Source organism: Augochlora pura, chromosome 8, assembly GCF_028453695.1.
Source record: "Augochlora pura isolate Apur16 chromosome 8, APUR_v2.2.1, whole genome shotgun sequence".
Lineage (NCBI taxonomy): Eukaryota > Metazoa > Arthropoda > Insecta > Hymenoptera > Halictidae > Augochlora > Augochlora pura.
The window spans coordinates 60324-87095 of NC_135779.1; the positions used below are offsets into that span (position 1 = coordinate 60324).

At 36.3% G+C, this 26772-nt stretch overlaps 1 protein-coding gene across 15 annotated transcripts; it reads right to left on the reverse strand.

The window, feature by feature from the left end:
• Positions 1-387: 387 nt before the first annotated feature.
• Positions 388-24314, reverse strand: Shi (dynamin-1 shibire). 15 transcript variants are annotated; one of them, XM_078188613.1, is made up of 19 exons: positions 23786-24314; positions 22956-23029; positions 22379-22528; positions 22101-22304; positions 21836-22028; positions 21542-21751; positions 20808-21007; positions 20544-20689; positions 20297-20454; positions 17658-17684; positions 16174-16345; positions 15853-16098; positions 15588-15599; positions 15184-15195; positions 14663-14869; positions 14001-14176; positions 13131-13319; positions 9887-9982; positions 388-673 (listed from the first exon to the last, which is right to left on the reverse strand). In XM_078188613.1, exons 1-19 carry the CDS (start codon positions 23947-23949, stop codon positions 610-612), a joined length of 2700 nt encoding a protein of 899 aa, XP_078044739.1. In that variant the 5' UTR covers positions 23950-24314; the 3' UTR covers positions 388-609. The 15 variants fall into 15 exon arrangements, 14 of the variants coding, with proteins under 14 accessions (XP_078044739.1, XP_078044747.1, XP_078044736.1 ...); XM_078188621.1 differs by having other exon boundaries at positions 13131-13256; positions 20808-21022; XM_078188610.1 differs by having other exon boundaries at positions 20808-21022.
• Positions 24315-26772: the final 2458 nt, after the last annotated feature.

Below are 26772 nucleotides of genomic sequence, written 5' to 3' on the forward strand. Positions count from 1 at the left end.
CTGCGAAGTCGACATCGCGCATCCAGCGCGTCGGTAATTAGCAGCTAAACTTAACGCGGTTTAACGAATATAAATAACATAGAAGACGAAATATGTCAGAGAAAGAAGAAGTTAGAAGTGACTGATGCGAATCTCTGGCTGTCGGTTCTCGAGACACAGATTTATCAACTTGGTACTGATTTCGTCGTCTAATCCATTTCTTGGTCCCTCTTTCTCTTCCGTTTTTATATTTTCTGGCACAGCCTTATTCCTCCTGCTCCATGTATCGTCCGTATTCCTGTGCATGTGTCCGTGTCCCACCGAATCTTCACCCGTTGCTCTCGCGATCACGAACACGAGCCTTGACAAGTCCGGTTCCCGTAATTTCAAGGTTGTTTGTCACGAGAGTGGTCTAGAACCGAAGGACGTGTCGTCCTGCCTGGTCCTGAAGAGGATGGTTCCTACCTGGGCTTTGGACACTGCCCGGATAACAGGTGATCCGTTTGACTGTTCATCTCCCAGAGCTTCGTCTCGGCTCCTCCGGTTCAGATCGTTTCACTAACGAATCTCTCCGAACAGTCACGGGTGTAGATGATGTGCACAGGTGTCGTGTGCTTTCCGTGGACTAGCTCAGTTTAACCGGCCTTGATACGGTCTGTCGGGAATTCGGGGAGGAATATTGGGTACGGGACGCCTATAACATACACAGTGATTAAATACTTGGAGATTATCGGTCGCGATTAGGCGAACGCGCCGAGAACTTGGAAAGATGTAGAAGATAGATAGATGTAGATAAATGATAGAGAGAGAGAGAGAGAGAGAGAAAGCGGCAATGGCGCTTGTGCATTTTTCTCGTCCTTCGGATACGAAATTAAAATAAGATTTTTTCAAGTTATCAGATTCGTTTGGTGTCCAAAGTGGTTCATGATAGTTCAATCAATCGTTTTTCAGTCGATTACAAATTACAAATAACAATTCTAATAAAAATATACGCATCTAGTTAAGAGACTATGTTTTTTATTTATGCAATTACCACCGCAACACCTGAAACATTGATATAACTTTAATTTTTAATTACCCTTTAGTATGAGAAACATTTGAATGTCAATGGTTTATCTATGCTTTAGAGAACATGTTCAAAACGATTGCAAGGCTATTTTTTCTGGCAAGATATTTGTTCTTGAAAAACGATACCATTAAGTTAGATTAAAAAGTACAATAATCTATAATTAGATCGAGATGCAGCAGTATGTACATACTTCGTATTCGAAGGGTAGAACGTAAGACGATATTCCGATGTCCAATTAAACTTGAATCGATTATTGATTCAATTATGCGACATTCGCACTTCGTATTCAGTACAATCAATTTAAGTTTCAGTTTCACGAATCCTCGTCGGCTATACCGCGTATCCAGAGACAACGATAATTTAATTGGACTTCGCGAACACTTATTTTATTTATTGGATAATGATATATGGCGAATAGAATGAGTCGAATGAAACGGGATATGTATCTCCTCAGCAAAGTGTCACATTTTTAATGGAAAACAAAGTAACATTTAACGAGTGAAATACGAAGACTAAAACCGTCTCGACTACAGTTAACTCGTGCATAAACGGGCTGCAAAGTTCGTACAATTATGGAATTAGAATCTTGTAAATCTAATCCGATCGCAATCTCGAACAGAGTGTACGATTTCGTAGACGACGTTATTTATACACGTATTTGCATAAATATCGGCAGTCTGTATTTCTCTAACGAACCAATCAGCGATGCGACAGAGGATGACGTAAGGTGAGGTGAGTGTAATAGAAACACATATATAAACGAACGAATAAAATAACAACGAAAGGTTGGCGGGTGTGGGATGACGAACTGCCTAAGGTAATTCGACAAATTTGCACAACATGCTCAAGCGGTAGCGAAAAACGCATGCACAAATGAACGCGTATACATAGAAAGCACGCTCGAACCTTTCGCCGACAATCCACATATTTCAGATGAGAACTCGCGATACTACGATCGAACGATGCGCTACGAAAATAGTTACGAGCGTCCTTCCGAGCACACGGTAAATATGATAAATTTGATCCAAGTTACTTTACAATTCAAATCCTGGATACGTGACGGTGGTAGGATAATTCGGGTCAGCGTTGTGGTTTGTTTCAAAGAAAAAAAGGACGCAGAAACGCGAATACGCATTTCAGCGTGCGGGGAAAATCGGACTTTCCCGCATTCCCATGGAAATGAAACTAACAAAAGTTATGACCGTTGTAATCACGCTCAAGGTTAAACAAGATAGAGCAAAAACTAGAGATAGAATTATTACCATGAAAGAATCGAAATCGGTGTGTGTAAATACATGGTGAGCTACAAGTTAGTCTCCACGATTTTTTAGTCCGTTTCCGACAAAAAAAAGTTACCTACCAAAGTTCATTGGTATTTAACCGACAAGAAATTTCAATCGTTTAAAATGAAAAACAAATTGTTTTTCGATAAAACAGCAAAGTTACTGCTAATTTCTAAACGAAACTAGGTAATTCGAAGACGACATTGTAGGAAAGAGTGTCGCGAGTCTATTACCACACGTAACATTAAGCAAGATGATAAAACATCGTGGGGACTACTTTGTGACTCACCTTTATATACATATAATACATACATGGTCGTGTGCGTGTGTATACATATTATATGTAAGACATATATGATATATTATATATATATCAAGGTTCGAGATCGTTTGGTAGTTAATCCGGCTCTCTTGTTTCTGGAAAAGGATCCCCCCCCCCCCCCCGCGGAAATGCGTTTCCGGTTGTCAGATAGCGACAGACTTTCTCTCCAATTCTCATTCTTTTATATATAGAGATATATATATATATTTATAATCTATAACATGTTATTCCCTATATACACAGTTATATTGCAGCAAAACAATGTTTATGTGACTACCATGAACCGTGCGGTTCACGATGGTACAACGGTGTGTGAGTGGGTCATGTGAGGTGTGCAATGCGAAAGCAGAACGATGAACTACCTCGCCAAACGCTTAGTAACTCAACATACATCGTGACAAGAACAACCAACGCCCCCCTTCGCTGCCGCTTTGAAACCAAACGGCTATGAAAAAAATCATCGCGAACGTCGTTACGCTAATTAATCGACGGGAAGCTACGTTTATCGAACAATATTCGTGTACTTGGTTCCCATTTGCCGAGGGTTCATCGTTTCTTCCAGCTTTCTCATCGCCTGGATCGCGCATGGTTGTGTTCGTCGTCGTCGTCGACGTCGCACACCCCCCACCCTCTCTCTAACAAATCGTCAATCTTTTTGGACGCGACGTCGACGCCGAATCCCGACGCAGAGCCTCCTTTCGGTTTCTCGAGTTAATTGTACCATTAGTTCCTCCGTTGCCCTGTGTCTGACGTCGTTCAAAATTCGAAGTTCGCGGGTCGCGATGTGCTAACATCGCGCGTGACAGCGTGCCAAGATACGATTTCTCGCGATTACATGGCCGCAAAAATCTCCTTCGTTTCGCTAGTGTTTAAGGCTCGTAGATGAAAGCACGCGCGACGATCGGTGCCGCGGAAACCGCACGTCTTTGTACCCGACCGTGCGTTTCCGGTCCCGGGCACGTCCAGCTTTTCTCTTCTATTCGTCTCTGAGGAGTCAAGCGGGACCGACCTTGAGATTCCACTGCCTTGGCAGTTTAGTAAAAGAACGATAAATAAAATGGTCTTTGGTCTTCTTTTCTCGAACATGTTCAACGATTTGCCGATTGGGCCGAAGAAATGTTCCAAGAATTTTTCAGAATTTTACTCGGCACATCATACTCCGTGAATGTACAAGTAACACAGAAATCGTCGCGAACAAAGGCTTCCTTTCGAGCGAAAGGTGCTCGTTTAATTGACGGATACAAGCGCGAAGAAACGTTTCACGATCCAGCGAACACGGTTTCTTCGCTCATCATTTTTCGTTGTAACATTTTGTAACACAGATTCCACCCGGACGAAACCGTTGACGACTTCATCTTAGAAAATACTTTGTCCGTTTCCTCTTCGGCAAGAAGGTAAAGATCAGGTGATCCACGGTGCTCGAGTATTCGGAGTGTTCCTAAGCAATGAATTTCATGCTTCGCGGAAAATGGAACGAAAGTAAGATCAACCTAACGGGACTGTCTTGACACTGATATTAAAAAAGCAACAATCGAGTCATTTTCGTTTTTATTCGTTATCCGATAGCGAAACTTTGTATCGAAATAATAATGACAACGTATCCGTATTAACAACGGTACGAGTGATTAAAAATGTTCTTGGTCGCGCGCGTCGACCATCGGGAATCGGCAACGAGATAAACAGGAAAAATTTAATAACAGGAGTTATTTTAATTCTTCGAAGTTTCGCTAGATTTTCCAAATATCCACAGCTAAGAAACACTCTGCATACTTGGAATAATCGGTGTCATCATTTAGAAAGTTCTCCGGCCTAAAAGTAAAGTAAAAGAAATCGAAGCTGCGCAAAAATTTTGAAGGGTGGAACCATCGGACTGTCGATGAACATGAACGTCTGGACACAATGTGGAGAATGATCGTTCTCTGCACCTGTAGGTACACACTTTGATATGTCCGATTGTATTGGAACGCTATGCCTTGCAAAAGGCTCGTACACCTACGTTTGTACGTCGTCGGAACGGACAACACTAGCTAAACGGTCATAACGCGAAAATCAAAATTTTCTTACTACCTACCGAACATGGAACATCGCGGCCTACTAAACAAACGCTTTATCTCTTCTTATACCCTATACAGTTTTTTAAGAGAATAATTCCCATTAATCATAATAACGATAATACCGTGATTGTAATTTACTTCAGATCCGAACGCACAATTTATACGCTTAATCCTGCCATTTACGCTTGCGTATAATTAACATGTTTGTCACTTGTGTGCATGCATAGATACACACATACATACATACATACGTACGTATATATATGCGCATACATAAATCTGTACAATAACATTACAATAATACCACTTGTGGCCTGCTCGCGAGTGTACCGTTTGTGTGTGTGTGTGTGTTCTTTTGCGCGACCATTTTTTCTCTGAAAAGTCGCAACGCGCTCGATTTTCGGTTTTCAATACCATCCAATACCATGCTCGTGTTTGGTGTGAACAATAAGTGACTGTTTATCTCACGAGAGAGAGCGAGAGAGAGAGAGAGAGAGAGAGAGAGAGAGAGAGAGCGAGCGCGCGCGTAACTGATCTCGCATTGATCTCGGCTGACTGTTAATTCTTCTCGCACCATTGTCTCGAAGTAACTCAAGAGGATACACCGAACCATAAACTGTATCTATCACAGGAGTTTAAAATCCTCGTACGAGACAATAAAAACCTTTCAGATAATTAATCCACAGTATCGAGAATGGACAGAATACTCGTTGAAATTCAAGAAGCAGAAATTCAATCGGTCGTTTCACTTTTTGGAGAGCCGAGAAAGGAAAAAGAGACGTAGTAGAGATTATAGCGCAAGTACCAAGGGGATACTTTCGAATGCAGAAAATCAGAGAAGAACAGGGATTTTCTTTATATACCTGTGGATTGTGGCAACGTGCCAGACAATAGAAAAAAAATTGGTAACAAAATGATCCTTGCAACGCGATAACAATGTTTACGATTGTATCGCATGACACGAATATTCGTATGAATCCGAAACAAATCAAAATTTATTGTTCGTACAGACGCATTGCATAGTACAGCGTACGCATCGATCTTATAAAACGACGCATGCCAATTAGTTTTAGCGCTCGGCAGATTCGAGTGCCGATGCAATGCGAAGAACAAAGTTTGCGTAGCACGTGTTGTCGAATAAGATGACTCACGTTGCTAGATGAATCTGGTGACCTCGTTCGTTCTACTCAATTATACGTACTCGTAAAACCGGCAAGTCTCGTGATTCTACTCAAAGTAACAATCATTGTCCAACTTGTTTGAGATGTAAAAACATGGATACAAAACTCGTGTTATGTCTTGTGAAACACATTTTTGTTCTGAATGTTGGAAATAAGAAACAAGTCGTTTCTCGGATCGGAATGTCGCGGAAAGGGCATCAAGAAATTTATACACATTCGCAAAGATCTTTACGATATAGTCTAGCAGAGATTTCTCTATTTACAGCAACGTCGCGAGGACTCTGATCTTGATTATTAAAATTACACCGATCGAGAAGCAACTCTACATCTTGGATATGTGACACAATGCTCTCGATTGCGAATATTAGACCGATCGAAGAATTGTACTTTGTCGATCGTGTGTACGTGAGAAGAATAGGGCCGTTGCTCTTGGATACAAATGTTGCACCGATCGAAGAGTTCTCGATTCCTGAGGAGACATGCGCGACCGAGACGAGATCGTTGTCCTGGATTTAGAAAATTAGGTCGATCGGGTTGTTATCATAGGTAATGTCATGACCAGCGGAATCGTAGCTCAGGAATACAAGTGCATAATCAAGACAAGGGACGACACCCTATATCCTGAGATGAACATGAATGCTATAGATTATAGTTTCTATTGTAGATTAGAAAGATATCAAACAAAAGAGAACGCAAACTGTTGAATATTCAATTATAGAAAAGCATGCTTGAAACTCGAGTATATCGGAAATTAGGCCCCATCCGACACTACGTAGGCAAAAATTTAACAATTACAACAAAGCGACAATCGTTCTTTTTTAAATCGTTGACAGAAACGAACGGTGGAGATTACGAGCGCGCTCCAACAACACTCTTTTTGTCTCGAATTCGATGAGACTAGCCTGCATCGTTATCTGGTTTTTCCGATAATCGTTTCGACTTTCCTTTCCTGTCTTTGCTCCATTACTTTCTCTCTCTCTCTCTCTCTCTCTCTCTCTCTGCCCGTCTGTCGAACAATCGATAGGGAACGAATACCAAGACGCGCAGTGACACGGGGAATGCGAGTCTATCGTGTCGTCGATGCTCTTCTAAAGCGATCATCTACCAAAGATCTTCGACGGTTTGCTGTAACGAAAAATAATATTTTCTTTTTGTAATTGCACTTCGATCATTGACCTCGATCTTCCACGCGTCACTGCGTAGAGGCATACAACGAATCAAACCCTCCGCTTTGTCGCGTAGTATCGCCTGCTATGACGTTTTAATTGCACGAACCCCGTTGGCTTCCGATTAACGATTATAGAATCGCGAAACCGTTCGTCGCGAAACGGTTACACTTGGGTTTTGCCAGGGAAATCGTGATGGGAATGGAGCTCTAGTTCAATATCTTTCGATTTCCTCCAGATCTATTCGAATCGATCCGCGTAATTCAGTCGGTAAACGAAAAAACTGTTTGGCACAGTCTTTCTGCGAAACGATATAGTTTATTGCTAAAACGCATATATTGCAGCTTACGTAAGAACACTGTGTAATTTCATTATCGTTGTTGCCCATCGAGCACGGTTTGCGTAGTATAATCCATCGTTCTTGACGGTTTTCTTACAAGAATCTTGTACGTATGTTCCCGGTTTTATACAATCAGCCTGATACATTACAGTCGTCTCATCGGCAAAGAGAATCGGAAACGAATTCAAACGCCATAAATCATTAGCAATTTATTTTAAAAAAATTTCAATCGGTATAAACTCAACGTTAGTTCTGCTACGATTCGATTCTAACTCCAATCTGACTTTTGTTCGAATAATGGTTCGTTCGCAGACTAGTACAAAATTTCCATATTTAGGAACTCGGATGAAAACGTTAACGGTTAGTTCCTTCACCTTTATCCGGTATAATACGTTTTATAAACGGAGTCTCGGAGATACAAGGGGTTCGATGATAACGAATCGATCGAACAGAAGTTTCGCTAGAAACAACTTGTCAACTCTACTGAAAAACGATATACAATAAATATTCTCCTAAAACATTAATTTTACTAAGAGTACTGCAACCAATATCCGTAACCACGTAATTTTAGTAATTACAAATAATTCTTACTCCATACGCTATATCAAACTGAGCAAAGCAGAAACATCAACCACTCCGCCTCCCGTCAAGATCCCTAGCAAAGTTCAAATAATATTCGCGCATCGATGAAATACCTTCTACTCGAACATAACGATATAATATAAGAAGTCGGGTCGGGCGTGCTACGCGAAACCGGTAGTTGTCGTTCCGCGATGCCTTCGACTTGCATAAACGTGATCGACGCGTACCATAGAATTGTCCCTTATGTACGCATACAGTTAACTAAATTGGAAGTACGGTCTCGGAGCCTATAAAGCAACGAAATCTCAATCGGTATACAATAGTGCTCCTGAACGGTCGCCGCGTGATGTACACTTATTACACACTGCTTTAACGATACATAATTACTAATTAATATTACTCTGATCGATCTTTTTCACCTTAAAATTACTCGGGTCTGATTCTTTTCTTTTCGCTCACTCGTTAATTCTCGATTAGACCTATCCAGAGAAGGAAAGATAGATAGATAGACAGATAGATAGATAGCTAGATAGATAGAGATAGATAGATAGATAGAGGGAGGGGGGGGGGGGGGGGGTGAGTTTGCGATTCAGGATTTTCATGCAAAATCCTTGAAGCATATTCTACGCTATATCACATCCTATATCTGAGCACGTGTTTCTTAGTTTCTTGCTGTTTGCTGTCGTTAATTATACTGTAAGGAATGCTCAACTATTTTTTTGTTCTCATAGATATTTTTATATATGTATAATACGGTGTGTGTCTTTGTTTAATTGTTAACGGCTACGAACGTAACTAAAAATACGGCGAACATCTTAAGAGGTAGAGAAACAGTGACTCGGTACTCTGGGCGTTACTTAAAAATAATTCGGTCGCATCGAATGTATTCGCTATGTCGACACGCTATGCTTCATCTGCTTGTCGATTCGAGAATTGACCAACTAAACCGGTGTTCGTCTCTTTCCCCAACAGCATGACATTTTTCTTTCTCTGTTCGATTTCTCGAATACCGACCGATATAGAAGATCATCGTGAACATTTTCATCGCGTACGACACAATTTCTCTCTCGACAATCGATACCACGATAGCGTTACAAAGTTTGTTCGGTTCTTTTCTTTTTCTCATTTTCGTTTTTGGTAGACTTTCCAGGATAGATTCACTGGATCCCGGTTCATATAGGGGCTATTGCAATTTAATCTCTCCTCTTTACGCACAGTTACTGGTCATGATTGCGCGTGTCTTCTGTACGGGATGAAAATGGGATCTACATCGGTCCCGTTTTGTCCTTGGATTTATCGTTTGCAAGAGGTTGGATATTAATCTCCAGGAAGTCTGTTCCCCTTTCTCGTCATCAAGCACTACAGTAATATACTCGAAACGTCGCGAAGCAAATTGTCTTACAAATAGAGTTACACCTTCTATTCGTAATCACCTACGAGACGTAATGCAGCACAAGCGCACACAAAACGGACGCACGTGTGTATCGCATTGCTTTTTATTATGCGGAGATGTGTTCAATAATGTCATCTTCGAACGGCATAATTGCTGTTAATTCAATTTTCTCGGACCATGCAAGATACACACATAGATAGAAGGACATGGGGGGGGGGGGGGGGGGGGGGGGGGGAGTGAGAGAGAGAGAGAGAGAGCGCGCAAAGAATGAAAGAAAGGTACAATAGCGGCCACACGGAACAATTTGTTATTCCAAACGTTCTATTATCCGAGGAGGGAAACAGTAAAGACATCGAATTAGTGGTCATATTGAACCCTGAACAGTCTACCAATCTACTTGCGCAACATAACGTGGAGTTATACCAGTCGCATTAATCGCAAATCGTGGTTAGAAGAGCCAAGGGGGTATAAAGATATGCCGGTCATAGAAAAGTATGGACAGCTATGGTCTATTTACTTGATCTTGAATGCATCCATCAGCTCGTTCACGGCGGCATTTGCTGCGGCCTGTGTCGCGGCTTGCGTAATCCTCTGCTGCAGACCACCCCCGCGACTAAACATAACACCACGGACAATTCTCATTTTCACCGCTGATTTTTCGCTTGGTGTCTTGCTTGTTATGCGTACTGTATCCACTCTTTCTCATTTAGAAAACTAGGCGTTCCGTTTCATAGAACATTCTGGCGACACTGCGGTGCACAATATATACGGTTTCGAGGACTGTGGGTCTTGCAACCCTTTCTTAACGCGACTACTGCTTGCAGAGACTTGTTGCCTGCTCGCGACGGTTTGCGAGTGCTGGATTTCTGTTTGAGCAGCTTATTACATATGACAGAGGATATTTAATATAGGCGACAGAGTATTCTAAACATATTAATATAGTGTTCATCTCGATACAATTTATTAGTCGAAGCAGGTATCTGTAATCAACGCAACATTTTCGGTTCCATTGAAATTCAGAGTTTTGTTATTCGGATACGTCATTTGTATTCGAATACTTGTCGTATCAGTAACAAATGCATCGTTCATTTGCCATATTTCGACAAAATAGATCGTTAATGTTACGCCCTGCTATTGTGATATTACGTTTGTTTCTCCATTTACAGAAGAATTATGTATAAAAAGCACGGAACGCGCGATAAATAAACAAATAAATGAATACATTACGATTTAATATAGTACGCTCGTAGGCGTAATAGTATTTCTTGATTGGAGTGTCTTATCAATTTTATGTCATATGTAACTACCTGCTGTAGAGAAATCGAGTTTTGTTCGAATCGATATGATTTTTGGTCGTAAAAGAATTTTGAAAACATTTTTTAAGGGCGAGATATTTAAAATATTTATCAAGAAAACTCATAGAGAAACGTAAACACAGTTATAACCGTGGAAAATTTTTATAAATACATATATAACATTTATAAAGATATAACATTCTAAAAATGTCAATTTCATTGTAATAATTACCAAATACCGATTACTATTTATCGAATGATGTTCGTTAGTTGTTTATTGAAAATTTCAAAGTCGACTTCATAAGCGAAAAGTAAAATAAGTGTAGTAATTACAAGTAGGAATTGAAATTCGTAATGAAACAAATTGTAGAAGATTTTTAAAATGATAGAAAACCTGGATAACCTGAGAAACTTTCAATTCTTTTGCAACTAAAGTAGTTACCTAGAGAAACGACGCTCCTCATTAGAAGCAGTGTGCATGAAAATCCTTGCAAGTAATAATTTGAACGAGAAAATCAAATCCGTTGATTATAGTCGCAAACCGAACATACCGTACATGCTGAACAAGTACCCAGAAAATTTATGGATCAAAAACGGAATGGAGCACCTGGCACGCATTAGTATACTATACGGCAAAAGTCTCAATTTGAAAAAAAAAAAAGAAAAGGAGATGAATAAATTTGATAATGCAGGCACCGACACATCCGTCCGTAATTAATAATTGACAAGATTCGAAATTGATTTCAGAAGAGTTCAAAGAACAAATGAAAATAGAGAAGCGACGGTGACGGAGAAGCTGGCGATTGCAGAGCGTGTTACAAGACCGTCGTGTGTCGTTTAATTATATAATTGTTACAGAACATTTGAACTCTCGAATGTTCGTGAAAACATTTGGAAACGCGTATCGCAAGCGATGGTTTGGCTATTCTTTTTAGCGTACTTTTAATTAAAATGTCATGCTGTTAGTAAGCGAATGAATACTTATCCACCTCTGATAAGAACCCAGGACCATTTTATTTTACAACGTTTTTAGTTGTATATACAAGCGTCATGTACAATTCCGTCCAACTAATTTACAATGAAAGAAATATATTTACTCTACCTATTATATATTATATATGCTCGTTTTCGTAACGAGCGCGGTTCGTAAATATCTAGTTTATTTCTCATAATTTCCTATCGATCGTAGACAATCAGGATTTGTTTTCTTTTAATTAGGGGCGTGCAGAACTGTCCGGTACAAGCTGCCCCGTGGCCATTATCGATACAACAATATCAAAAATTAGTATAACGCGTTGCGAGAATGACCCTTTCAAGATTGTAAATGATTCGAAACGCACGGAAAAGTGATATCGCTGGTCGTTCTTACGAAATAATTGGGCCGTTTGAAGAGAAATCTGATTACGTTGGAAATCGTTGTTTAAAATAGTTTGTCGAATCCCCATTACTTTAAACTAAATCGCCAACTAATCACGCGGCATGCATACCCCTAATTAACAGTGATCGCGTAATCTGTAATATATACAGACAGAAACATATATAGCATTAGGAAATTGTATTTCGGTGTAAAATGTACACTGAGTAGATGTAATCGATATATTTTATATGTATATGTATATTAATTAGTAGGGAATAGGCGAGTTAGTGCGAAGACTTATTGTCGGCGCCTGCAATAAAAAGTGATGTTAGCACCAAAGCCCCGGTCATACAAAGCTATAGAGACAAGCGACTGCAAACTTCCACGTTTGATATCTCTTTCATCTTTCCCTTTACTTTTTTCTTTCTCGCTAGGTTAAAGACCGAAAATGAAAAAGGACCTTCACCATGTTACACAGAGAAACATAGAAAACTGTTTCGGACACAAACTGACAGAACGTTGTGCAAAACTTCTTAAACGTGAGACTTGACATTTTAAAGGTACTTGATAGTATAAAGTGCCTCCAATTTAGCATATCCTTAACTAGTTTCTGCACTACAACCCGACGAGTTCGAAGAGGATCCTGCCATGCAAAACAGTGCGGGGCGTATGCTAATGTGTACCTATCGATATAATAATCTATACAATGCGTACAAAATGGAATATCTGCGAACACGTGTGCTCAGAGTTACTTGAATGGTATCTTGTTCGTTTCAAGAGTCAAAAGATGCCATTTAAACTCTATGAATTTTGTATGACTTGATATAATAAGGTAAACAATTAAATAGCGAGTTATATGAGTTATATGCGAGTTATAAGATATAGTTCTCAACGAGTCATTCGATACGTAATATTTTTATCGATAATTGTCTGTGTTAAAAAGGGTGAATAAAGTCTTTGTAGACAGGCGTTAAAATTGAGAATACAACATACATAATAGTTATTATTAGATTAGCTTTCTGTTAGCGGTCCTTTTCAACTTGTCGGGTTATAAAAACCTGCTAAATAATAATACCGACAAAGGAATTTCTAACTAGCATTGTACTTACGATGGTATTAGTGGCGGCGGTAGGCCAGGAGTTGCACGGGTCGGTGGTGGTCCACCGGGTCCAGGTCGATTGGGAATAGCCGGTGCTGGCCGGCCACCAGCTGGAACTGGCGGGGGTGCTCGAGAACTAGAAAGAGGTGGTGGCTGTGTCACTCCGCGTCTAGGACCACCAGGAGATGGTGGTGATAACCTGTAACAAGTGCAAACGTTAAGTTAGTAAAACTGATCATGCTTACCCAATCCAATAATACATCATCGTACTTCAAATATTCAACCAACGATAGTAAAATAAATACATTTGTATCTTCGAACGCATGAGATTCTACGTAATGTAAGCGCGATGAGATTAATAACGTTCCAACGGTAAAGTATATACAGGAAGTTTTATACGAAATGTTACACTACTTTCAACTTTTGAACAAACTTTGAAATCCCTTTCAAGTATAATATTAGGACAGCGGTACCTGAATCCAAAAATTTGTACTCTCAAAGGCTCGTGTAAACGTTACGATTAAGAAGAAATGTGGAAGACGTTTGCAGCGTGTAAAATATTAAATAATATTTTAATGAACAAGCGAGAGCATGTAAGAATAGAAATGCGCTGAAAACTCGGAAAGGATTCGTTCAGAAATTAAGAAAACATGATGCATCCCGATTAGTGTATGTACAGAAAAAAAAACCAATAACACCTTCTTTTTACGCTTGATAATAATAAAGGAGTGAATACACTTATTAGAAACGTAATAGCTCTTACCCAAGACTGTTTCAACGGTGTTCAAGTGTATGTGGCAAAAGCAGGCAGTACAAGATTGAAATATACCAAATTAGTTAAATGCATAAGCGACAATGAAAATAATAACATAATTGTTACCTTGGATTTTCGCCAGATGCCAACCAGTCATTCTTCACTGGTGGGGGCACTGGCGTGGATACAGTGGCCATCGAAACATCTCCAATGATGCGAAGAGCTTCTTTGCATGCGTGATACATACGCAACATTTCTTCTCGTTTCTGTGCTTCCTCTGGCGATTCTTCCATCATCGAAGCCTGTAATTATACAATGAATTATTTAGCTGCGTCTTAAACAAGAAAATACACGCTTAAATCATTCTAGAACGTCTCGAGAAGAATCGATGCGACTTAACAAATTCGCTACCAGCCTTACATGTAATAAAAATCGAATTCATTTTATGCATATCTTTATGTAACCTTTTGCAATTAGAGGTACTTTCTGACGTGGTAACACTATTTTTCCTTGAAAATCTCGAGTCATGTCTGGTGTGACATCTTTATTACTTTTTCCCAGAACTTTTGAGTCACCTCTGGCATGGTAACATTAGTGCCCTACAGGATACTATTAAAATTCAGATAGACAGAAAAACCAACTAGCATATATCATTCAAAAATAGACCGAGTTTAGAAGGTTATATTATCAAAACAAATACTGGTAGAGATTTTACTATTGAATTTAATGAAAAAAAAAAAAAAATTAGTTGTAGAATAGAGTCAAGTAGAATCTTCGAAAATATTTACCTGATCACCACTTGCATACAAGTGTGCCAACAGCTCCCCGTTAATAAAATCCTTGGCATTATTAATAATCAAATGCATAATTGACTTTGGAACCAAATCACGGGTAGTTTTCGTTACAATTTTCATGTATGAATCTACTAAATTCCTAATGGTCTCCACTTGACGCTCCAATTGAGGATCCATAGATGATTGAGCTTCCGATCCACCCTATAATTGTGAGAATTATAAGTTTCATGTGCTAATAGTAACAACAATAAGAATTAAGATTTACATTATATTTAAACATAAAACACTAAAACCTTGTAGAAAACTATCACTGCTATAATAAAAGTGTTATCGATTTTATGTTTAAATGCAATTGCTGTTAGTACATGGAAAAAAAATATTGTTACAAAAAGACAGACAAATCCTAATAGCGTATCTGTATTTGCAGTTGAAGCAGAGCAGGGTGGAGGTGTACTATACTTGTGTAGGTGTTGTGTATTCTTGCATGTCTTATAACATTCTATAATCGTACCAACCTCGTATCCTTCCTTTAGTTGATTAGAGGCAAAAAACATTCAATAATTGTAAACGCAATATAAGTATTTAATTAAATTCTGAAGGAATTTAAAAACGCTATCTGCACTTGGGTTAAGAGAGAGAAGGATGTTAAAATTAATTAACCTATTATTCTTCAAAGAAGAATTGTTGCATTGTAGAATTAATAATTAGGTGGTAATAAGGCCAAATTTGTTTACCGTTCCAAACTCAAATCAAATTAGTTTTTTCTTAAATACAAATCCTTTACCATACTAATGAAATTATAATGTTCAATAAAAGTGTTAGAAATACTTTTTTCTAGCTTTTAAGATTGTATCACACCACCACACAATTAAAATTTCATATAAAATACATTCTGTTTACATTTTTCGTACTAACTCACCCGCTGCTTATCCTAAAATAAATCAGAACAAATTTTTCTAATAAACATAAACAAAACGTAATCTTAAATCGACTTATAATAATTATCTATGTTTGTTTTAATCGATATCAGAGTATAACTTATTAATAAAAAGAAACTAAAATGGATTTATAAATTTGATATTGTTAAATTGTACCAATATACCGTGCTGTCTCCTGAAATGTGGTACACATGGAACATGTGTACATAAGACGTTAACTTTATTTGTTATTATATAATAGCTCACCTCTCCTTCTCCATTTGTTTGTTCCGTCGATTTTTCGGGATATACACCGGCTCGAAGGAACGATGCTTTCCAGGAGTCAACATCGTCCTGTGTTTCACAGCTCAGTTCAAGTTGTTTGTAATCCTTGTATACATTTCTACCTTCTGGATTGAACAATGCAAACAAATGGCGACGCGACATAAATCCCTGTTCCAGATCACGCAATTTCAAGCCATCCAGAGGTAGCATATACTTCTTTTCACGTTCCTGAAAACGAGAACAATATATGTGAAATACACACTTCGTTATTCGATGCAACATTTTGTTAATAAGAATAATTACTTCTTCGTCTTTGAACCAGGAAATGCTCTCGGATGTTAAGACAAACCAATAATCTCTGGATCCACCTTTCATTATACCAAGATTATGAATGCACATGTAACCCTTGCGAATCACCTGATTGCCTAATGTATGGCGTCCTGATTTAACAGCATTTTCTGATGATTGTTGGGCACTGTAACACAAGGAATAATATATAATGAAATGCCAATTGGAAAAGAACATTTCAATACCCATGTACAAAAAATTCATTATAACAACTTGCCACAAAAATCTGTTAGTTCATCATATAAAAAATATCTAGCAGGGTAAAAACCTAGCAAATTCATTGAACTTATTCAGACGTTCACACAAGTTTCATAAATTGAATCTTTCGCTAGAAATGAACTGGTAAATTATATTAAATAAGTAGTTTCTTTCAAAACATGTGCACTTACAAGAAAAAAATTAAAGAAAAAAAAAAAGAAATGAGACATGACAAAAAAATAACGATATAAATAGGATAAATTACATGGGCAATATATGTCTTCTTTTGTTATCAGTTATAAAAAGAATCTGATACAATTGAAAAAAAAAAATGTAATTTTACCTTTCAAACTGTATTAATTTATATGTGAAAACTATAACATACAGCCACAACAATTCCATGCATATACTCTTTCATACAGCTTTAAATGTCACGCTTGTATATTTCTGGGTATGCACGTCATTTGTAACATGAAAATACACACAATATTATTACTGCTAAATCAACACTGTAGAAATTTTGCAGGTCATAATGCACAAAAAGTTGCATAAGCACATTTTACATTCATCGTGAAAAAACAGTGAGAAATGATGAAACTAAGATTTGATGGTGCTGTATGAAATATACAATTTGGAGCATTTACGAATGATTTAAGCAATGATTGCAATGATTGATTCATTTGATAGAATATTCGTTTAATGCAAATATATACACAAGACTGATGCAATTTAATTTTCAGTAAATCATGGCTGTATTCTACTCTATATAAAACTATAGAAAAATGTGGCCGAAAGAAACTCAACAATTCATATTCAACAATCTATAATGTTTAATTTTTATTCATTTTTACTGAATATACTTCTATTTCTGGTATTGTACATTTTTAAAGCTGTATTTACTTTGTCATATTAAGTTAAATAATACATAAACTGTGATTATAATGTAGAAAAATACAATATTAAAAACATATCACAAAACTTTAAATTTCGACTTAACGTTTAACAAATTAAAAAGTCGCTAAACAGAACATTACATATGTTTTATTGTGCGAAATATAAAAACGAATTGAAAATCCTTATGTTATGAAATATCTTGTTTGTTATAGAAATGATAAAAACTAAATGCTAGGGAAACTTAAATAAAAATAAAAATTAAGCACAAAAGAATAAAGAGCGTGATAATGGAAAAGGAAGAAAAATGTAGTGTAAATCATTGTTTCAATGTACTTTATAATTCTTACCTTGCATTATGGCTACTGGCTGCCGCGCTGCCGATATAATTAAATTATTTCTTTAATTGTGAAGTATAAAGAATTAATGAATGGAAACAAATGTCAGGAGATGTGTATATGCTATGTAATTTAAGGAAAGACATACATAAAATTCGTACGAGACAGAGTTAATAAAGACAGTGTTAATAATGTACAAAACAGCACAAGAATTAATTATATGCAAGAGCTGCAGCTGAATATGCAGATCAATTGCTTGTAGTATGTCTTGCCTTCGACCATACAAGAAGTAGTGTTATAGCAGAAGTTATAATATTATTATTATTATTATTACATTATTTGTTTGAAATGTTCTTAATTACACGGTAATATGAGGAATAAAATTATACAAATATACCTTTAAGATTCATGTACTTTTTCAGAAATGAAAGTCGATGGGAAATATTACCATACAATTAAATGTCGACAAATTGACAAAAATGAAAAAATTTCACCAATAAATTAATTTTTACATTCTATTAATTTTCTTCTTAATTTTGGATTTGTATCAAGTGTTGAGTAAGTAGAAATATGTATATATTGAAATGAGGGAAAATATGAGATACAATTTTATATGATTATGTATATATGACACAAAGTGTCATACAAATATACATGAAATAGACAAAACAGCAGTAAATCCTACTATTTACTAATGATACAAAGAATATATGTACCTGAGCTTTGAAGAGCAAAATGAAATAACAATATTTGCTAATTTGAAGCTTGCTATGTGAACTGACGTTAGCAAAGCATGCACATTTGTGATATACCGTATAGACCTGATCATGGACTCTACATTATTATTTCTAATATTGAGTTTCATTGTACTTTCAATTGATCGATTTTTTTCAGGAAAATACGGTATACAAATGTATTATAATATGTATACATATTTGATATACAGGGTGTCCCAAAATTAATAATACAACCGAGGAGGAGATGATTCTACGTGCAAACACAAATCGAAATCGCAGAATAAAATATGTTCGTACGAAGCTTCGTTTCAGAGAAAATCAAAATTTCATCGAACATGCTTGCTTTAAATTAGATTATCCAATATGTCTATATGTTACTCGTTATTTCTACTTGTAATAAGTACTTATAACGTCATGGTGTTTAACAATGATTGAACGAATTCTCTAATGTTAATTTATGCTATGCGAATTGTATTATTATAAAATACTATACTCTTTTTTGGTAAACGATAAAGTGTTGAAAATCACAAGCGCACTAGTTAGCTCACCACTGATTTAGCCATCGACGTTATAAGGATAATGCTACACCACATAAATTATCTAGCGATATTGGTTCTCTTGTTTGACATATTTCTTATGGCTTCAATTATGGTTTAAGAACTTATATCATCACTCGATAAAAGAGACGAAGATTTCATAGAATGAAGTAGATGTCAGCCATTAGACAAAACATCCCGTTAATTGTATCAAACGCACACCAAAAGAGATAGGCAATTTTTTTTATTGTTATCATGTAATAAATTGCAACTACACAGGGTGTCTAGAAAAACTGTATTAAATGCTAGATGAAAGCATACAGTTCACAAAACCCGTGAGCAGTTAAAGCGTGGAGAGTATAGTCGTCTAAATGTTATTGCAGATATAAGTAATCAGTGTTGGATAGACAAGTTAAATCGAATTCAAGTACACGCAGATTAAATGAATTTTTTAATTCAAATTTTTCAATTCCCTCTAAAACTGAACTCCATACAGATGTAAACTTCATTCTACCTTTTATTTCGAGTGATTTTGCGTGTAGAATCACCTCCTCCTCGTTCATACTACTAATTGTGGGACACCCTGTATAGCCAAATATGTATTAACATAAATAACGAAATTGGCGTAAACAAAAATGGAACAAGCAGACTAATGTAACTAACTGTATATATGCGACCTGCCCGTCTTCGTATCTTTGTACTTTCATTATTTTTAAGATACCTGAATGAAACTTTCACAATAAAATCATAATATTAATAGTATAAGTGTCTGTTTTAGTAAAGCATATTGTCATTATGTGAACTATACTATGTGTTGAATTTACATTAGTCATGCAATATAGAATTCATTACTGCAAATGGAAGAACCTTTTAAAAAAAAAAAAATAAATAAATAAATATCTTAAGCCAATAGAGATGCAAATTAATATCCATACAAAAATTTTTGATGTGAATAAATGCTACATCTTTAATGGCAAAAAAAGTCTTTAGGTAATCTATTTCCAATAAATTCCTCTGTATTAATATTATGTACCTTTTATATTCCAAATTACGATTCCATAGAAACAGAAGTCACTCATATTCGTATGACATTTTATTCTCATATGTTGATGCAATATTGCTATTTTTAGTGTTTTATTAAGTGGTTTCACATTTTTCAAGAGAAAAGACTACAAAAATTAATGTATACAAGTACATTGAAAACTATAGCTGCAGTCATGAATGTAATAAGAACAACATATAGCGCTAGATGTGCGGTTTATAAAAATAAAAATTGTTGATCATATTATTTACTTTTTTGTCTTTGCTGAATTACTACGAGAATATATATATATATATAGTATATATATATATTTTTGTAATTATTGGAATAACTTACTTGGCGAAGCCAATAAAATCTTCGTGATTTGTGTTCATGTACGCAAGTTCACAGTCCACCAGAAGCACCAACTGCTCCTTGCACATCTGCTCACGTTGCCTAATATGAGTGGTAATGATACGTTCTGTTTCTTCCCTCAATCTAGGATAACGTGACATCTGCCGTCCAAAACAAAGATTGCCTTTAATAAATTGTAATTACAATTTCATATATATATATATATATAACAGAGAAAAGATTCACCTACCCTATCTGTACAAATGCGTACAACATTACTAAGTTCTTGTACAACTAAGTCCACACATTTTAGACTAGGTTCTTTGAGTCTATTGATTTGTTTCTTGACTATTGCCTCAAAGGCCATATCAGGAGTGAACAATCCCACTCTGATACCTATGACATTACACAGCCATTTTGTAAATATTTTTAAACACAGTAAAATCTTGGCATGCTAACATATATGCATGCAAGTTTCTCATAATGAAATGAAAAATGTGTAATGATGATTTACCATGAATGTTCCTAATGGCAAATGCAATTTCTCGTCTCAATTCTTTTTCGTCAAATTCCATTTTAACAATTTCAAATGGAAAACGTTCGTGGAATAATCTATTAATCTTAGCACCACCGCTAAGTTCCATTGTATTGATTTGCGCAGATCCGGAGCCTTCGATAGTCCTCTCGAAATCTGACTGAAGCTGCTGTATCATCCTTAAAAATGTTTTTCTTTCAATCAATGCATAGAAGAGTACTAAACATTAACATTAATTGTATGGGTAGAGAGTCACAACATTTAATGCTGCAATAGATAATTTATAATGTTTCATTACAGTGTTAAAATTCTTTTTGTTAGTTAAAACAAAGTAGTTATCGTTCACACTTTGGTTATATAAGTGATGTTAAAATGAATTAAAATTTGCATGCAAGTTATGCAAACTTTATTAAAAACAAAAGAAGACTATAATACCTACATATACGATTGTATAGATCTGAAAAAATAAGAAAATGCTCTAAATGTCAAGACCCTCCACCCATAATATGCATCAAAAGAAAACTATGGAAGAGAAGTTTAGTTTATAAAATGTAATATTTGTGAACATACGTTACAAGGTGCTAGACACTTTATATAAACTTAGTTACACAATTATCTATTATTATACACTGAAACTATCATTGTACACATTCAGTAGTAAAATCGAAAATTGTATAAGATAATCAAAATTACTACATTGGAAATATACTTACTGCAACATAGCCTTTGTCTTTATGGCAGGATCATCGGGTCTAAAATGTTTATACTGTTCTACATCCTTTTCCAATGCAAGTAACTGTTTTTGTAATCTGTCTCTTAACGCTGGCAAAGTGTCCCTGATATGATTTGTCAACTGTTGATTCAAAACTCGCTGTAAGTATGGTGTTCCTAATCTATCTGCCAAGTGCCGATAAGACGGATGGCTAGTAAAGAAAAAGATAATACATACGCATCTTGCTGAAATATTTCAGTTTCTATGATAGTATGTAATAATTAATTATCTATACCTCAGGAAAAACTTCCTTTCTGCTGCCAAAGCATTCTTTATGTCTTTTCTACCCTCTATATCTTTCTGACTTCTATTGACAACACCTATGTAACCACGTCTAAGGGGAAGTAATTTATTTTCTAAAATATCCCTTGCATCGGTGCCATCATCCATGAGATCCAGTTTTGTAATAACACCAATTGTACGTACACCTTAAAAAGATTATAGCATAAAAATATTTTTCCCTGCATAATACGAAATATTAAATATAAATTAAATTTTACCTTCGGGATCTACTTCTTTAGCAAGTTTAAGAGCATCACTATTTGCCAAATCAGTGTTTGCTGGAGTTACCGCTAATATGAGGCAATTTTCTCTTTTGATAAATTGAAAAATCATAGCTTTAATTTGAGCTTCAATATCTACCGGTTGATCCCCGATTGGTACTTTTGTCAGACCAGGTAAATCGATTAGTGTCAAGTTGAGAACTAGTAATCAAACATTTAATAATTTAATATGTTTATAAAATTTAATATAAATCATAATGAAAATATAAATTTACCATTTGGCGAATACACTCTTAAATTAATGGGTATGTTGGATATACCCTTGTTACTGCCTGTCACCCTATCAGTTTCATTTTCAATTTCCTTCCGTACCTCATCAAAATCCACAAATTTTTTACCCTTACAGTGTAGAAATTCAGCAAATTCTATAGTAGGAAAATGGCATAGAATTAGTGTTCTTCGAATATATTACTATAAAATCTAAGATTGATGTTTGTAATGAAATTAATAATGCATTCAACTTTCTGCTTATCAAAAGTTCATTGTCACAGGAAATGTGATGATAACAGTACAAAGATACTGTCATCAAACTTGCACGATAACTACAAAAGAATCTTTCATTGTATACATAATTTATAATATATGCGCATGGAAGGAACATTTTATTCAATGAAAGTTTATTATATGTTCAATGAAAGAGAAACGAAGGATATTTGTGTTAACCAAGTTAATCTAATCTTTGACTGAACAGAATTTTGTTTACATTTATGATAACTGCTAAATATTTTTCGAATACAAAATATTCTAACTCTGTATTATGGAAGATTGATAATCAATTTATCTATGACTCACCGGTTGTACTGTTAATCAATTGCAAGATAAGCGGTCTTCTGGTTACAATGCCAGATCCTCTGGGTAAGAAATCTCTGAAAAGAATATGGTTACAAATTTTATCATTATGATAATTTCACAGTGTTCGTTTTATACAATAATATGTATTCTACGAATTATATTGAGAAAAGTACCAACAAAGAAATAGAAATTTTTTATTAATAAAATAGTTTGTAAAGCAACAAAATTATATGAAACACTTAGGCACTCGTGGTATATATCTACCATCAAAGGATAGAGAAGAATACTTTTTCTTATCTCAAGTATTATGTTTTATAATGGGCGAAAATGTATTATAGACTTCTTAAAAATTTTGCTAATTTGTATACGAAAAATGATGAGCAATTCGATTAGATGTTTAGGAGGTTGAGAACAGAAAAACATGGTAATAAAAGATGAGAAGAAACAAACTATGATGTAAACGACTGAATGAATAGTTCAGTTTATTAAAAGTCTGAACGAACTGAATAATTTGGTGAAAGGTCAAATATCATGGACAATGAGGAAGAGAAACGCTTTGACAGGTCGCTGTGTAGGTTGCCTCGCATCACAAAGATATAGTTGATTTTGATGTCACGATCGATAAAGATTAAAATAGTTAACCTAAAGGGGCATAGAACAGGGGGGATAGAAAAATTCAAATAACTGATGACGGATATTAAAATTATAACGTGGCGTAGTTCGCCACGCCTTCGTCAAACGTCTGAATATTCTTCTGATTAGGATGAGCAATTCATCGATGATGTTGTATGGAAAAATCTGGTGAAACGATTGGGAAACGAGATACTTACTTTCCGACAAAGTTCTCGAGAACGGAACTTTTTCCAGCACTTTGACCACCTACCACTGCGATTTGTGGTAGATCAAGTTGCATATGCACCCCAAGTTGTGTGAATGCATCTTGCAGCTTGTTCACAATTGGGATCAACTGTTCCATACCCGTGTTTCCTGCCATTTTGTCGAGGCTGTGTGCTCACTGACCCAAGAACACGATCGTTTTCAGTTTTACGGCTGTGTCCTGTGGGCGACACCGAGCTGCCACCACTTCCACGCACAACCGTCGAGGGTAGCTGCCAGAAGTTATCCTATTCGTATTCGTGTAAAATGCGCACTACCAAAATGGCCGATTTCGCGAAGGCACTATCGGTCTACATTGAATTTCACCGCATTTTTACCGAAAACTGCGATTCTGCACAGATCACGAATGAAAGATGTCAGCCACTGTTCTACTGCAAGAAACTTGTCACCACAAACCTCCGCACACCGCTGCGTCCACATAAATGAGATCCAGCGTACGGACCAACGCACGTAACGTTTCAATCGATAATCGAAGCGTGCGCACAAGCGCCTTTGTTGTGACCCACTTTTCGCCGCGAGATAAAATCCATATCGTTCTCCTGCTGCTGACCTTTTTCCCACTTCCTACCGTAATTTGCTATCGAAAGAAGCTGGAACTACACCTTTTGTCTATTCTTGACCTTATCGCGATTAACAGTTGCCTTCTCCGTCAATGTTCCCCATCGATTTTGAACGTTACGCGGCAAATACTTTTACTGGCGCCGAACGTTTGTAATCATTGAGAAAGTAGGCGGTGACCAATGAGAATAGTACAATGGTACTTTTTCTTACTACATTTGCAAAAACGATTGTTTCATTGGCTGATATATAACATGAGCATTTGAAGTATAATGCATTGTGGTTTTATGCTTGTAATCTTTTCTTATAGACTGGAACGTTTGCATTCCTTTCAGAGGTGTAAGCTAAATTAGGTGAAACTATCTGATTGGAAAAGATGACTATTGCAATTGGTGAAACAGCTTTCTCAAAGTACCTTTTTGCAAGACATCAAGGTTATCTATATTTTTTCTGTCAAATGTAACCAATCTTCTTGGAATAACATTAGAGAGCGTGTTACATACAAGATTGGAGATTGCGCATGCATAACCTTCAAGTGACTTTGATTATCAAAAAATAATATTTTTATTCATTTTAACGCATCTTCTAAATTAAGCATACATGTGGCTACACAATTAAAACGGGTTGTATTCCATGTAAGAGCAGTGTAATTTGGTTCGTGGTATTATAACAAATGCTTCGAGTTCTTGCCCTGGATTCCTGAACATTTTGGACGTCGGATACCAAAGGAATGCTAGTGTTTATTCTTCTTAGAGCCTATTTCTGTTGTGGCGTCGATTACTACCTTATCGTTTCTGAATATCTTCAGAAACGAAGAATAATTTTCAGCACTTGAAGTACAAATAGGAAAGACGAAATGATGAGAGGTGTTCCATTGATCGTATTACGTACCCTTTTAAATCAAATAATTGCATGCAAGTTAATTTATCTTACCCCTAAAAACAATGTGCATATAGTTATTTTAGTTGTAAAAGTCAAAAGGACCATCCTATACATTGTTACGGTCTGGATAGTTTGATGTAGGGAATTCGGTGTGGTTCGGCTGCCCGTGGAGCGTTGAACCATTCTACTCGTGAAAGGTTGTAGAGAGATGTACAAACTCTGAATACTTTAAGCAAAAGGTATTTTATTTATAGAGCTCTAAGATGTACTTTCTTTGATGGTCGAATTAAATCTGCTGTTTTTCGAGGAGTTCTGCATTTTCTTCCAGCTTCTTTTTCTTCCCTCCTTCTTAGCCAATAGGAAAATTAGTTGGGCGCTGATTCGTCGGGCGGCTCGTCCTCCGGTTGCAGATCGAAGGCGGTTGGTGGTTCGACGGTGCGGATGCGGGTGGGTGTGCGCGGGAATCGAGCGCGCAGGGGTAAAAAGCCCGCCGAGACGAACGGAGTGGGGGTATGCCGCGCGCGAAGATTTCGGCTCGAGGACAGAGAGAGAGAGAGAGAGAGAGTTCCGAGAAGTCCCTATCTAACGATTTACGATGTCCTGCATTTTAGAAATCCGGATTTGTTATTATGACTATTCTAGAGGCGACGTGACATTGTCTATATTCCTCGATTAGTCTTGCTAAAGAAAGAAAAGGCTTGACGATGAATTTCGTGGGAACTCTCTCATTATCTCCTTACATATTCTCAGTTATTCCTCTCGGGCGATACAGTATCTCTATATAAATATATGGTATAAATCTGTATTTACATTCGAACTTCCCTCCTGTCGCCATTAATTGAAAGCGTATAGTTTAATAGCGCGGTCGTAATATAAACTAGTGACTATGTTCACGTCGCTCATGAAACGTGATAACGTAACAACATATATGTATGCATGTACAATTTGGGATTGTACATTTCCCTAGGCAGCTTACTTCTACTTATTGAGCTTTTATTTCAACAGATTATCATTTTACAATAATTGAAGTATTTCTTACTCGTCGTGGACATTTTAACATTAAATAACATATTATTTTCAACACATAACATTGTTATGAGAACTCTTTCTCATTATGTACTTCAGTTTAAAGAATAGAACGCAAAATTACAGGTTTCATTAGAAACTTACTTTAATCAAACTTTCAATATTCAATATGATAACACGTGTTATTATATTTCGTAAACATTTCAATTAGAATATTAAAAGCTTAAATACGCATTCGATCTCAATGGTTGTAATTGATCTGCAAATACCTTTGAATATTTTTCTACTTGCATATACAATGTGTTTACCGACAATAAAATATAAATTACGAGGTGTTAAACAATATCATTGGCCAATATATTGCTTTCACGAAAACGTAATATTTTATTCTAAGATTAAATAATAATAATAATACCGATACATATATAAGATTCAAAAAATTTTCTTATAAACA